Source organism: Lissotriton helveticus, chromosome 11 (genome assembly GCF_964261635.1).
Source record: "Lissotriton helveticus chromosome 11, aLisHel1.1, whole genome shotgun sequence".
Classification (NCBI taxonomy): domain Eukaryota; kingdom Metazoa; phylum Chordata; class Amphibia; order Caudata; family Salamandridae; genus Lissotriton; species Lissotriton helveticus.
Genome location: NC_136072.1, coordinates 643,693,008 through 643,706,462, shown reverse-complemented (window position 1 = coordinate 643,706,462; position 13,455 = coordinate 643,693,008). Strand labels below are relative to the sequence as shown.

At 40.6% G+C, this 13,455-nt stretch overlaps 2 protein-coding genes across 2 annotated transcripts in view; one reads left to right on the top strand and one right to left on the bottom strand.

The window, feature by feature from the left end:
* LOC144791715 (serine protease HTRA1-like) overlaps positions 1-13,455 on the bottom strand; it is a 543,465-nt gene that overhangs the window by 361,825 nt on the left and 168,185 nt on the right. The gene's annotated exons all lie outside the window — the stretch shown is intronic.
* LOC144792027 (uncharacterized) overlaps positions 10,669-13,455 on the top strand; it is a 40,011-nt gene continuing 37,224 nt past the window's right edge. Inside the window, exon 1 of the mRNA XM_078666885.1 lies at positions 10,669-10,885. Within this exon, the coding sequence (XP_078523011.1) occupies positions 10,669-10,885 (217 nt within the window). The remainder of the gene's footprint in view (positions 10,886-13,455) is intronic.

Below are 13,455 nucleotides of genomic sequence, written 5' to 3'. Positions count from 1 at the left end.
CCTCTTGGGAGACTGGAGGAAAAACAAGCTTTAATTTACAAATCGGTCCGTCACGACCGTAACCAGCACCCGCCGAAAAGAGTGCACTGCTAGTGGAAGGTGGCGAACGGAGCGTTAATATATATATATATATATATATATATATATATATATATATATATATATATATATATATATATATGTAAATATAAGAATATATATCTGTTTATTGTAGGTTTCCGTTTGCCCCAGTCCTGATGCGGCCCAAATCATTCAGCTGAAACGGGTCGACTCGACATTTTGAAGAAGCCCTCAAAAATCAGAATTACTATAAAGAAATTGCTGCACAGCCCAATGTTGTAAGAGGGCTTAAAAATTCCCCTTGGCTGTGCTTCTCGCAAGGGCTATCTTCTTTTGTTTAATATGGATTGCGAGTGATAGTTATTGTGTCTGGAATGTTTCCGCATCCGTAATAGTAAATAGGGTATTAAGGATTGATGTTGTTGTACAGATATATGTGCGATTATTTGTATATAGAATCTGTGTGTATATATGTGTGCTCATTGTTTCTTTCAAAAAAAAATATATATAGATATGAATACTACTTTGGAGAATGTTTTGGTGTTGGTTTTTGAATAGAAAAAAGTTTTTGGGATATAACATTTCCATGTGAGGGACTAATTTAATTTTGCTTCAAAAAGTAATCTGTTTCTTTATCCATTCCACCGCATTATTTTTTTATATCCTGTGTTTCTTTGCCCAGATGCGGTCGGAGTATTAGGGCAAACCACTTTCATATAAATAATAAGCTTTTTTTCAGCTATATCTTGTGTGTTAAATGTAGCATTTTTTAAGGAAATAGAATTCATGTGTTCATCTTTTATTTGGCAGGATACAAGTGCCAGTCTAGCACTTAGCACTTTATATTGAAGCGTGGAAGATGGTGAATTAGCCCATCCTAATCGGTGAGAATACAATTAGGCCTATTTTGCGCAGTAAATGTTTAGATTTCAAAAGACACCTGAACCATATTCGATTTTTAATAATGACCTGATGCATTTGAGTCTAAAAGAGTATTATATAATTGACATTTTAAGGTTTAATAAATCCCCCAGGAATTTTTGATATAAGATTTTACATTGGTTTTTAAAAAATAGATGCACTTTTATAAGAACAATTCGATTCCCTATATAAATGCAGCAACACACTTGTCTGATTTTCGAGCCAGGTGGAAAACCTGCCTCGAAATAAAGGTGCTTATAAGGAAAAACTACTAGATGCTAGTGTATTACTTCCTATGTTTAAAGTAATTGATATAAATATGTTACTAAAGAGCAAACACCTGGCTGTCAGTTTAATGGAAACTCCAGTCTCAAAGTGACCAGGTGTTGGAAAAAAATTCCTGCTCACGGTAAAGTGGTTGAATTATCGAACTCCCCGATTCCTTCATAAGATCAATTCAGGATTGTCAGGCCAATGTTTCAGATGTGAATCAATTCAATGTAAGACTTTATTTTGGTTACATAGGCAACCATAAAAGTGGATGTATGACATTACAACGCATGCTTTTACATCGCTTGCCTTTACAACGTAAGTATTACAACGCAGTCCATTACAACGCATAGTGCTTTGGGGTGCTGGATAGTGAATAGTTGAATTTACTATTCCAACTCCAGTCCCCGTGGACACTAGGGAAGGTTATTGGATAGTAAATAAACCTATTCCCTATCCTATAGCGCCCCCCAGAGCAATGCGTTGTAATAGTTTGCGTTGTAATGGTTGCGTTGTAAAGGCTCTGCGATGTAAAAGTTGCGTTGTAAAGGTTGTTTACCCATAAAGGTACATCACTAAAACTTCAATAAAAGAAAAAAGAAATCACAGTGCAATCCATTAAACAAGTTCATTGCAAGTCCAAGAATAATAAATGCTGCAAGAACATGGCAGTGCATGAATACTATAAAATAGTAATTGATAACATCAGATATGAAGTGACTGAAGTAACACTTCGGTCCCACGTAATGTGGCACTGTGCAGCTCTTCGAGATTTTCTGGATTGAATTTTTCGGTATATGATGTTGATTAGGCAAGCACAGCTTGTGCCCAGTGCCTCCTTGGTGCTATTGGGACATGACCGCATATTAAAACTGACCCCAAGGCATCAAAAATGTATTTATGTTTCAATGTTGGTGGCCAGAGCATTGTTACTGCAAAGGTGGAAATCACAGTCAATCTCTTATATTGTAAAGTGGATTGGGTGAATGAGTAAGAGAGAACAAATTGTTATATGTCACCTGTTGTAGAGACACGGCAAGGTTTTCTAAAGTCTGGGCCTAACTCATGGTTGGTGAAAGGTTCAGATGGGCAGAGTACGCTGGACAGGGAAGATAATATTGCGGTTTATAGTTCAAGGGAGTGTAACAATTCAAGGTTATTCTATTAAGGGGGAAGAATACATTTGCTTTGTATGCTTTTGTTATGTATGTAAAGTAATTTCAAATAGGTCACCAAAGGACTTAAAGAATTATTGCTACAGAAGATGGTGCAATGTGCTAAATAATTGCCTTTTTGGTTAGCCTGTATGAAATTAATTATTCAAATGTTGCTCTTTTCAGTGTGTTTCATGTTATAAAAATAAAAACAAAACTCTGCCAGGAACAGCACTCCTAAGGCCTAGGCAAACCTCTACAGAGAACTATTGCTCTGTTTCTCTGCCCCACTCACTTCTTGCCCCTGATGCCATTGTCTTGCTTAGGGCTCCAGAATATCACCCTCAAATAGAGTTTGTAAGATGTGGCAATAGAGTTGGAAAAATTAATGAGGGGCTAGTCCAATAATAATCTGGAGAGAAGTACATAAGTGCTGCAACAACCAATTACGCTTACAATGTGGAAAACTGGGAGAATTCATCAGAAACACACACTTTAAAAACATACACATGGGGAGGGGGGATCTGAAAAGCCCACTTCTTAAGTTAGTGAATCTATGTTGAGAAGGGAAACAACCTTTACAATGCAACTTTTACAACGCACTACCATTACAACGAAACTTTTACAACGCAACATTCATTACATAGCATGCCATTACAACGCAACCATTACAAAGCATGACACTGCAACGCATACCATTACAACGCATGTCATTACAACGCAGTCATTACAACGTATACCATTACCATCCAACACTTACCCTACTGTTGCACCCCCTGGAGTTAGAATAGTAATTTTTACCCCTACACTATCCAACACTTACCCTACTGTTGCACCCCCTGGAGTTAGAATAGTATTTTTTACCCCTACACTATCCAATACTTACCATGCATGCAATGTAATGTTATGCGTTGTAGTGGTATGCGTTGTAAAGGTAGTATGCGTTGTAATGGAATGCGTTGTAATGGATGTTGCGTTGTAAAAAATGCATTGTAAAGGTGTGCGTTGTAAAAGTATGCGTTGTAACGTCATACAACCGTTGAGAATCAACATCAGATCTTGTGTTGAATCATAAATCTTTCTGGTTGTTAAAATATAAATCATATTGTCTTGCATTGGTGTGACTGTAAACTACTTCAATTACTATACTCAAGTAATTAAACCTGAAAGCGGTGTGGACTGTACATATAGGCATCTCTAACAAATTATTCACCTTTTCTGAAATCTAATTGTAGTTCTTCTTGTTGTTTATTTTCACTTTTTACCATGATTCATAGTTGTATAATTCAATAGCTTCTGTCTTCAAGTTCAAGCTGCACTGTCTGTCAGCCCCACCGAAACTTGCCACGATCTACAGCCATAATCACAAAGGACAATGGTTCACCAAGGCTTTATTTAAAGACATTTGTAAAATGAACAGTACATTATTTACTACAGGCAAATAGTCAAGCAAACCAAATAGACATTGGACTAGCCACTGCATCAGCAAAAGTAGTTTTTCTGATCAATCAAGGGTATAACATCATAACTATAACACTAGAATCAGTGTTCAGTGTTTCCAGTTTCACGCAAAGATCAATAAGAAGGAATACACCTGCATACATTGATACCATACAAACAACCTACTTTAGTCTGAATTTAAAAACTGGAGCACTTCAAGTCAAAATAATTCACAGTTAATCCTAATAAATGTATTCAACGGAATAGGTCTAATTGTTAAGTTGTAGATGGTGTTTCGATCTCTTCATCAAGTATTAGATCTCCTCAGTATATGAAGGATTAGAACACCTGTATAATAATCAAATAAAATAGATCACATACAATTTGATGCTGGTAGCCAGGGATGAAGGAGGATAAGCATATCATATTTTCTTAGTGTATGTTCGCAGAGAATCCTTTTACGATTGGGCCTTTGTGCTCAAATGAATGACTGTAAAAATTATATAATATATATGAGCTAATCAATTAATGGCGAGGAGCCAAGTGAGAGAAATCTAATGAAGAGCAATTCACACAGTGGTGATATTGGTACCATAAGGGCTACGGAGCTGTAATATTTAGACAGCTTCATTCTCAATGTAAAATGAAAATGACAACATGGTAAAGTCACTTTTGGTGTGCTGAACCTGCAATGACATCAAAAAGTGGGGGGAAACTCACCAAATTGTAGAAAGACGGATCTCCACTCAGGAGGTATCAGCGTCCTGTTTTTATTGCGTGATGCAAGAAACAAGTCCAGTGAGGCGGTAGTGCAATGATCACTATCAAGCAAAGCATAGAGGAGCCCGTCTGCACATCCTTCAAGAGGGAGTCACTATAAAAATCTTGGAGTTCTGGCTCAGTGGCACAAGCAAGAATAAAAGTAGTGGCAGTGCTAACGTTACTGTCCAACCATGGCAAATGAGAATTCAGATGTGCATGTAAAAAGGAAGCTAAGACAGATTGAGGTTTGGGAAAGCAGTTTGAATTGTCAAGCTGTTGATGTATCTCCTTTTTATGTGTAAGGGTGTCTTGAATAACAGCACTCCTACCTTTTTCAGATGGTTTGTGATTGCAGCAATCTCTTATGAAGCATTTAATGCTTGTAGTTCATCTATGCTGATATTATAAACAATGAAGGCAAAAGTGTTCTTAAGGGCTGATATATCTTTTAGCAGTACATTTCAAAGGTAAGAACTTCTATGGCATTGTGGAGCTAGAGGGATAAAAAGTGGAGGGAAGTTTAAGATTATTTGTATCATTTGATTGGGCTGGGTAGTTTGGAGATGGTTTATTTTTTTATTGTATTCTTCTAAAGAATTGCAGCATTTCTATTTCCAACTGAAAAACGTTTGAAATATATGTTACTACAAGCAAGAGATCTTTAATGAGTTAGTTCACCTTTAAAATGAAAAGCAGACATTGTGACAAATTGAAAAAGGGGACTGTAAAGGCAGATGGTGTTAGCATAACATCTCTTTAATGGATTATCAATGAGAGTGTGGACTCAAGAGGAGATATATTGTGGTCTTTTAGTTGTCTAGGCAACATCTATAGTATTTTCTCCTTGTTCATCTTTCCTCTGGGTTATGGTTTTTATACCGGCCTCAGAACCCTTTCCCTCTCTGGCCTCTACCTAAAAGATTTTGGTGATTTTGTTAAACACTTTCAGACCATGAGTGTTGGATGAGCAGACTTCTTTGAGACAGCATACTAGAAAGTTAAAATCTTTTGACATGCACTCTCTCCTCTGCAATGTGCCTCTATCCGGAAAAAAGGTGGAAACAGTTCAATGTTTCCCACCATTCAATCCATTCCCTCTAACCACTGCCATCCATCCAGGACCATGGTTTGTCAATAGTGGATCATTACATTTCTTCATAAGTACCAACTGGCTAATGTTTAATTTATCTCCTTCAACAATCAAGAAAGGGAGGAGAAAGGAGCTTAACAGGGTCTATTCAGCTCCCTGGGGCGTAATTATATAATAAAAATGGAGTGGACCACCACAGTTGCTATGCCAGAATCTCAAGGTTGTTGCCCCAGAAACCCTTAAACCTTACTGCCTCCAGAGGTGTATATTATCTCCACTGAGGCATTTTTGTGGGTGGCGTCATCATCAGGTACCTCACCTGGGTACCCACTTCTCTAGGTGAGTGATGCCTCTTACTAGAGGGAAAGTGTCTGGTAGAGAACACTGGTGGGATCCATACATAGAAATCTAATTAAAATTATCTTCTAAACACAAAGACCTTTTAATAGTAAAGAGGAGGGATTAGGGATAAAGTTAAAAGCAGAGTGCTATGCCCTAAGAAGGATCCCACCAGTGTTCTCTGCTTGTGTTTGTGACTTGACCTTATCACCCCACCAGAGAGGCGTGTTTGCAGAGTGGTGGAGAAAGGGGGGGGTGGCCTCCAACTGCCTTTCAGCAATCCCACTGTGTGGGGCTTACTGGAGGTCCTAGGAGGACCTGTTTGCCCCTAGGGACCCTCAGCAGCCAAGGGGACCTCCTCCCCAACCAGGAGTACACCAGGGGACGCGTTTGCAGAGTAGTTGAGAATGTGGGTGGGCCTCCCATGAGTTGCCAGCTTTTTTTTACTTCTTAGGAAGGGGTGCCATGTGGCCATCCTTCCCTTGACCATTTTGGGCTCTGTCGACCCCACCCCCCGGGGCCTGATCATTTTATAATAAATAAAATAAAGTGGGAGGGGGCGGCGTGGCCCCCTCCTGGGGCAACTTTGGCCCCGGTGATCCCATCCCCTGGGTCCCAGATTCCGTTTTAAAAAGAAAAATAATCAAAGGGAGAGGGGCCGAGCGCCCCCGGGCCATTTTTGGCCCTGGGGGCTCCATCCCCGGGCACTGCCCCTTTGTTAACATTTTTCCAAATGGGAGGGGGGCCGCGTGGCCAATTTCGGCCCGAGTGCCCCATCCCCCAGGGCCAGGCCTTTATATATATATTTTTTTTAAAGGGGAGGCCCCCAGGCCGATATAGGCCCTCTGGGACCCCATCCCCCGGCCTCTCCATTGGGGACCGCGGGGGAGCCTCAAGGCCCCTGCCGCCCCTGCCTGCTCCCTGCCTCCTGTGGGAGCTGGCATTGCTTTTGGACAGAGGGAGCTGCTAACATGCAGTTCCCTCTGTCCAAAAGCAATTCTGCTTGGCTTTGTGGAAGCAAGAGCATTTTTAATGCTCTCGCTTCCATGAAGTGGAGCAGTGTTTGCTATGGTTTATTATTTTATTTATTTATTTAGTGTGTTTTATATAGCGCACAGCTACCCCAACGGGGTGTCCTGGCGCTTCTGCTGATGTGCTGTCTCAAACATCAGTGGTTCTTAACAAAATAGGAAAGTCTTCAGCGCTTTCCGGAAAGGCATCTCTTCCTGAATCATCCGGAGGGAGAGTGGAAGTTTATTCCATTGAGAGGAGGCGCATACCTGGAATGTTTTTCCTCCTGAGCGCGCCTTTCTAAACCTCGGGGTAGCAATCAGATTTTTTGAGTTGGACCGGAGGTGTCTGGCATTGCTATAGGGACGGAGACAAGAAGAGAGGTATGCGGAGCCTTTCCCTTTAATAGCTCGATGAGCCAGGGTAAGGGCCTTGAACTCAGCCCTTTTTTGGATGGGGAGCCAGTGGAGTCTACGACGGTGGGGAGAAATGTGGTCTCGGAGAGAGACGCCACAGACCAGTCGACTGCCGCATTCTGGACTGTCTGCAGTCGGTGACACAATCCGGAGGCAAGCCCTAAGTACAGGCCATTAGCATAGTCCAGGTGTGATGTTATCAATGCCTGCACTATGGTTTTCCTGATGTTGCTTGGGAGGAAGTTAATGAATTTCTTTATCATTCGGATTTTTGAAAAACAAGCGGCTGACACAGTCTGCACTTGATTGTGGAATGAAAGGTGGGAGTCCCATCTCACCCCCAGGTTTTTCACTGATTCCTTAGGGGAGGGCTCAGATCGAGGGGCCACCAGAGGTTAGAGTCTAGCGGGGAGGGTTGGTGGAAGAAAAGGACCTCTGTTTTCCCGGCATTTAGGCGCAGGAAGTTATCGTCCATCCAACTGGCGATATTTCTTAGGCAGTTTTTTAGTGGATCGAATGTGAAGTGGGTGGGGGTGTCGTAAGAAAATAAATGCTGAATATCGTCAGCGTAAGAGGTGGCCTTTATTCCTGACTGGGATATCAATTCAGCAAGAGGGATAAAATAGACATTAAATAATAAGGGACTCAGTGAGGAACCTTGAGAGACTCCCCACTTGAGCGGGCGGCTGTCAGAGGTATAGGGGTGTGGGTGAAAACCACCTGTGTCCGGTTAGAAAGGAAGGAGGACAACCAGTCCAGCGCCTTGCCCTGGATACCTTTAGACCGGAGCCGTTCAAGCAGGACTGGGTGAGAGACGGTGCTCCCGCCGAGCCATAACAAACTGCAATGTCCTAGGGGTGGGCACCCCAGGACACTGCTGGAGCTGGCCTTGGGGAGTGGCGGTCCCCAGGGTCATGAAGGGCTTTTTGAGGGGGGCCGAAGGCCTCTCCTTTGTTCAAATTTGCCCAGGAGATGTGGTGGTCCCCGTTGGTTCGCAACAGACCACCTTAATTATTGTATTTTAACCCTGGGGAGCTGCTTATATACTGTTACTCGACTTGCTGGGCTCTTCACCTGGCCCATTGGCGGCTCCACCGTGTGTAATTGTATTTCCTTGAGACTGCTGTAGCAGAGGCGGGCCAAGTAGGAGGACAGAATAATAGGGAAATAGCCCAAGTTGAGCCATGATCTTAATTGAATGGGAAGAACCTTTGAACTGATTGACGGTCCAAACATAGTTGTGCAATTGTTATCTACTTGTGGGGCAAGGAGCTCTGATAGAAGGGGAAAGACTGGCTCATTGTGACCAGTGTACAAGATTTTGAGTGGGGCATGGAACTTACCCTACACCAACCTTGTGCAGAGTTACCTAATTTTCTGTTTGTGACTTCATAATTTTGTTAATATCATATATTATATTTCTTTCAGTTGTTTTTTGTATAGGTAGCATACAAATGTTTTTATATATTTATAGGCATTCGGGATGTCAGGGTGGAAGCAGAGGGATACTTACCTCATTATCTATCCTTGTTTCATATCATTGCTTAGACTTTGAACTAAAGAGTTTGGTAGTCAATTGGGCTCACATAAATTCTACTGCACATTCAAATGCTTTAAGTTCTTGTAGGAATAACATTCAGGGCTTCTCTAAAAAAAAGGTAGACCTCCCTACTGTGAGAAGATAGGAAAAGACTAGTAAGAACACAAGAAGCTATCATTATGGTGAAACAGAAAGCAACTGGGAAGTCCCTGAATGCTAGGAAAGCAAAAAAACAACCAAGAAATGCAGCTGAAAATTGTACATGAGATGAATAGATATTAGAGATTGAGCTAGCACATTGGCCAGGCTCACTGATTACATGCGGCGATTTCAATATACATTTGGAGGGTGGCAGTGCTGTAAATGTATATATAGAAAGGAAGCCTAAAAAATGTAAAGCATTTGGCTCACTTAAAGATACTCATGAGCTAGGGGATGTTTGGGTAGAGAAACAGCAAAGTAACCCTGGTTTTACATACTATTCATATCCCCATAAAAAATGTGTTCGCTTAGATTACTTCCTGGCCCCCACACAATGGTTGGATAATCTGGATCTAATAAAACGTCCGCAGCTATACTCAGATCACAATCCACAAATTTTGGAAATTAAGGAGATTCAGGGTCTGAATAGGCAAACTACTTGGACTTTTGATAAAAAACTATTATTAGACAATGAGTTCTGTACCCACATTAAACACTGGACTCAAGCGTTCTTTGATAGTAATAGATATAGTGCATCCCAAGCAGTGGTCTGGGATACTTATAAAGCAGCCCTGAGGGGGGAAGTGATAGGGTTTGTAGCGCACACTCGGAGGAAAAGTAAAATACAGATGGATCAACTGATTAATAAACTCGGTAAACTTGAATCAGAACATATTCAATTAATCAGTAATGGAGCTGCGGAAAATATACTATCACAACATCTATGTAAAATAACACTGGCTAAAGCTGAAATTAATCAATATGTTCAAGAGAAGGTGGCCCAGAAATTTCAAATCTATCAGAAGGAACTATATGAGTATGGAGAGACAACTGGAAGATTATTGGCTCTAAGAACGAGACAAAAAAGCATTCAAAATAATATATTAAAAATGAAAGATTCCGATGGCACACTGGTATTAGACCCAGAAAAGATCATTAGAATCTTCGAGGAATTTTATAATAAACTCTACCAAGCAGAACCCCTGACAGGAGATCAAGCGGCTTTGGAAGATACCGATTGCACTGCTATACTACTTCCTAGGATAAAGGATGAAACCTCTCAATAATTAGAGCAGGAGATTACGGCAGAAGAGGTGCAGGCGGCACTGGAGTCCTTATCATCCGGTAAGGCGGCTGGGCCTGACAAAATTGAGCTGTATAAAATGCTTGCAACATAAATAGTACGTCTTATGCAAGATTTATTTTTGGATATTCAATATCATGGAATACCCCCAATGTCATGGCAGGACACAGACGTTATAGTGTTTTATAAAGAAAGGTAACCCCCCAGAGCTCCCCTCGTCATATTGTCCGATTTCTCTCATGAATACGGACGCAAAAATATACTTCAAAATCATGGCCACCCGGCTACAAAAGAACATAGCTGCAAATATTTCACCATGGCAACACAGCTTTATTTCTGGCCGGGGGACCACAGACCACACGCGGCGAGTAATATCAATAATGGACATCGCCAAGGTAGAAAAAAGAGCGGTGGCTGTGGTCCTCCTGGACGCAGAGAAAGCTTTTGATCGGGTGGCCTGGGGTTATTTGCGGGATAAATTGGCTGAGAGAGGCTTTGGTCTAGGACTTATCCGGGCAATACAGGCCGTGTATTACAAGCCTCATGGCAAGATTCAAATAATGGGATACACCTCCAGGAGGTGGAAGATAGAAAGGGGTACGCGTCAAGGCTGCCCATGCTCCCCAATCCTGTTTGCATTCTATTTGGACCCCTTTATTTCCCTAATTTTGAATAATCCAATAATTAAACTTGTAGTCTCTCATAGATACAAGACAAAAATATTGGCATACACTGATGATATTGCCCTGTTAACGTCAGCTCCACAAGACGCAATATTAGAAGTAGAAAAGCTGGCAGAAAAATTTGGGAGGAGATCGGGCTACCTATTAAACAGCTCAAAGGCGCAAATTATCTGCTCCTCTCAGTGTATATTACAAGACTCCAGAGTGGTGCAATCAGCAACATACTTAGGAGTCATATTAACATCTAAAATTACTGATCTATGGGCATTAAATATAGATTCAGTGATGGCCTCAATTAATAGGGAGTTGAAACGGCTAGACCATTTACACCACACAATAATCGGAAGGATAAATGTTAATAAAATGAAAATCTTTGCAAAAATTCTATATCTAATCCAGCCTATCCCACTAGAGCTAACAGCAAAAAAAATATGCAAAATAAAGGAGATGTTTTCTAACTTTATCTGGAACTATCATAAAATTCGACGTGCATATAAATATTTTACTTTGCCAATTGATCAGGGGGGTGGAATGCTCCCAATGTCCAGCTGTATTATTGGGCTAAGGCCCTGCAACATCTAGGTATCCTCTATCATTATGAGAATATTCAAAGCGATATGACTGGAGTGCCGAATATTTATCAATTGACGATTGGGGAAGTTTCAGGTGGAATATTTCAGCGTCAAAATGACATGAAAAAATATCAAAAGAAAGATTATAAATGTAATGACTATGCTATGAAAAAGGCAGAGAAAATGTGTAGGATAAGTAGGTTTACTAAGTATTCTTCACTCTGGCACTCTGATCTTCTACGTCCAATTATAAATGGTGATATGGCCAGAAAGTGGGAGCAAAAATGGATTGCTACTTTGGCAGATGTCTATGCAAATCAAGATATGGTGGGGTTTATTGAAATTGCACAAAAGTTCGGTTTGCAGCGGGACTTGTGCTTTAAATATCTGCAAATTCGCAACTGCATAAAAGGAATTGCTAAAGGGAGTATTAATTTGGGGCCGATACCAATCTTACAGCTCATGAGCAACTCTAGTAATAGAATCAAAGATTTTTATCAAGAGTTGTTAAAATTTCTGCCCGATGATCTGCAAAAAACAGAAGTAAATTGGTTAGGTAAATTAAGCGATGGGGAGGTTGATATAGATAAGGTGTTGGAGCTGGGAAAAACTGTTTTATGTCATCCAACTTAAAGGCTCAACAATACAAAACGGTGTATAGCTTGTACTACACACCATCGAAACTCTTTAAATGGGGAAAAGAGAATCAGATGATTGTCCTAGATGTTGAATGGAACCCGCTGACATGATACACATGTTATATTCATGTGTAAAATTAGATAAGTTAAAAGAGGGGATGGAATCCTTTATGTTGCAGACACTAGGGAGAAATATAAAGATCTCCACATTGATGCTAGTGGGCTATGAATCAAGGCAGCAAGTTGATGTGTTACAGAGACACTTTGTGTTTTTAATAGCAATAGCACGTCTCCTGATTGCAACAGTATGGAAGGATCAGGAACCACCTACATTTTATCAGTGGTTGAATAGGCTAATATTCATTGGGAAGCAGGAAATCGCTCTGTATAAGTGCAAAGGGGTAAAAACTATGAAAAAAGGTATAAACATTTGGAAGCCACTCATTGTCTGGATGGAGGTGCAAAATAGGCAAGGGGTTGGTTAAACAAAAAGAAAAAGGAATAGATCGTATTATGATCGTAATTAATTATACTGAAAATGTAATGGTGGAAATTTTGTAGAAAGATATGTGGAAAAGGAAGAATGAAGTTAACTTTGTACAGATTCAGTAGCAAGTAATATGATTGATTAGGATGAGCGGGATACGCTTATTGTTTCTTTTTCTGTTTCCCCTATGCTTTTGTTGTGTATCTCTCTCTCTGTGTACCAAATATCCTACTGTATTATGTCTGATTTCAATGAAAAAAGGAATTTAAAAAAATTACAAAAAAGAGATGAAGTAGATGTTCAATTGGAGGAAGTGTAAGGGCTTTTAGCTTCCAAGGCAACCAAGACGAACACGTCCAAAGGAAAACATCAAGGGAAGGGGGACATAAAATTGTTCTTTAGGAAACATGAGACCCAGGATAAATTGGCATGTAATAGTGCAAATGGCGATACTGTCACTAGCGCTACTCCCAAAATCTCAGAGGGACAAGCAGCTATGACAGAGGGCCATTCTCTAGACCCCGCTATACATGTAATAATCGTTAAATTCTATAATCGATTTGAAGTCCTAGGGGACATGGATGAGCCACAAGCAAATTGACCTGGATATACACCCTCTACTCTAGTGCTTAACAAATCCATAGTCACAGAAAAGGATGACACAAGAACACAGATAGCGGGCATACAAGAACAGATAGCAGGGCTAAAGGAATACATGAGCAACTTGACAAAAATATCAATGAAAGGGCAATAAACCAAACAAGCTAGTAAGAAAGAGGGACCCCTT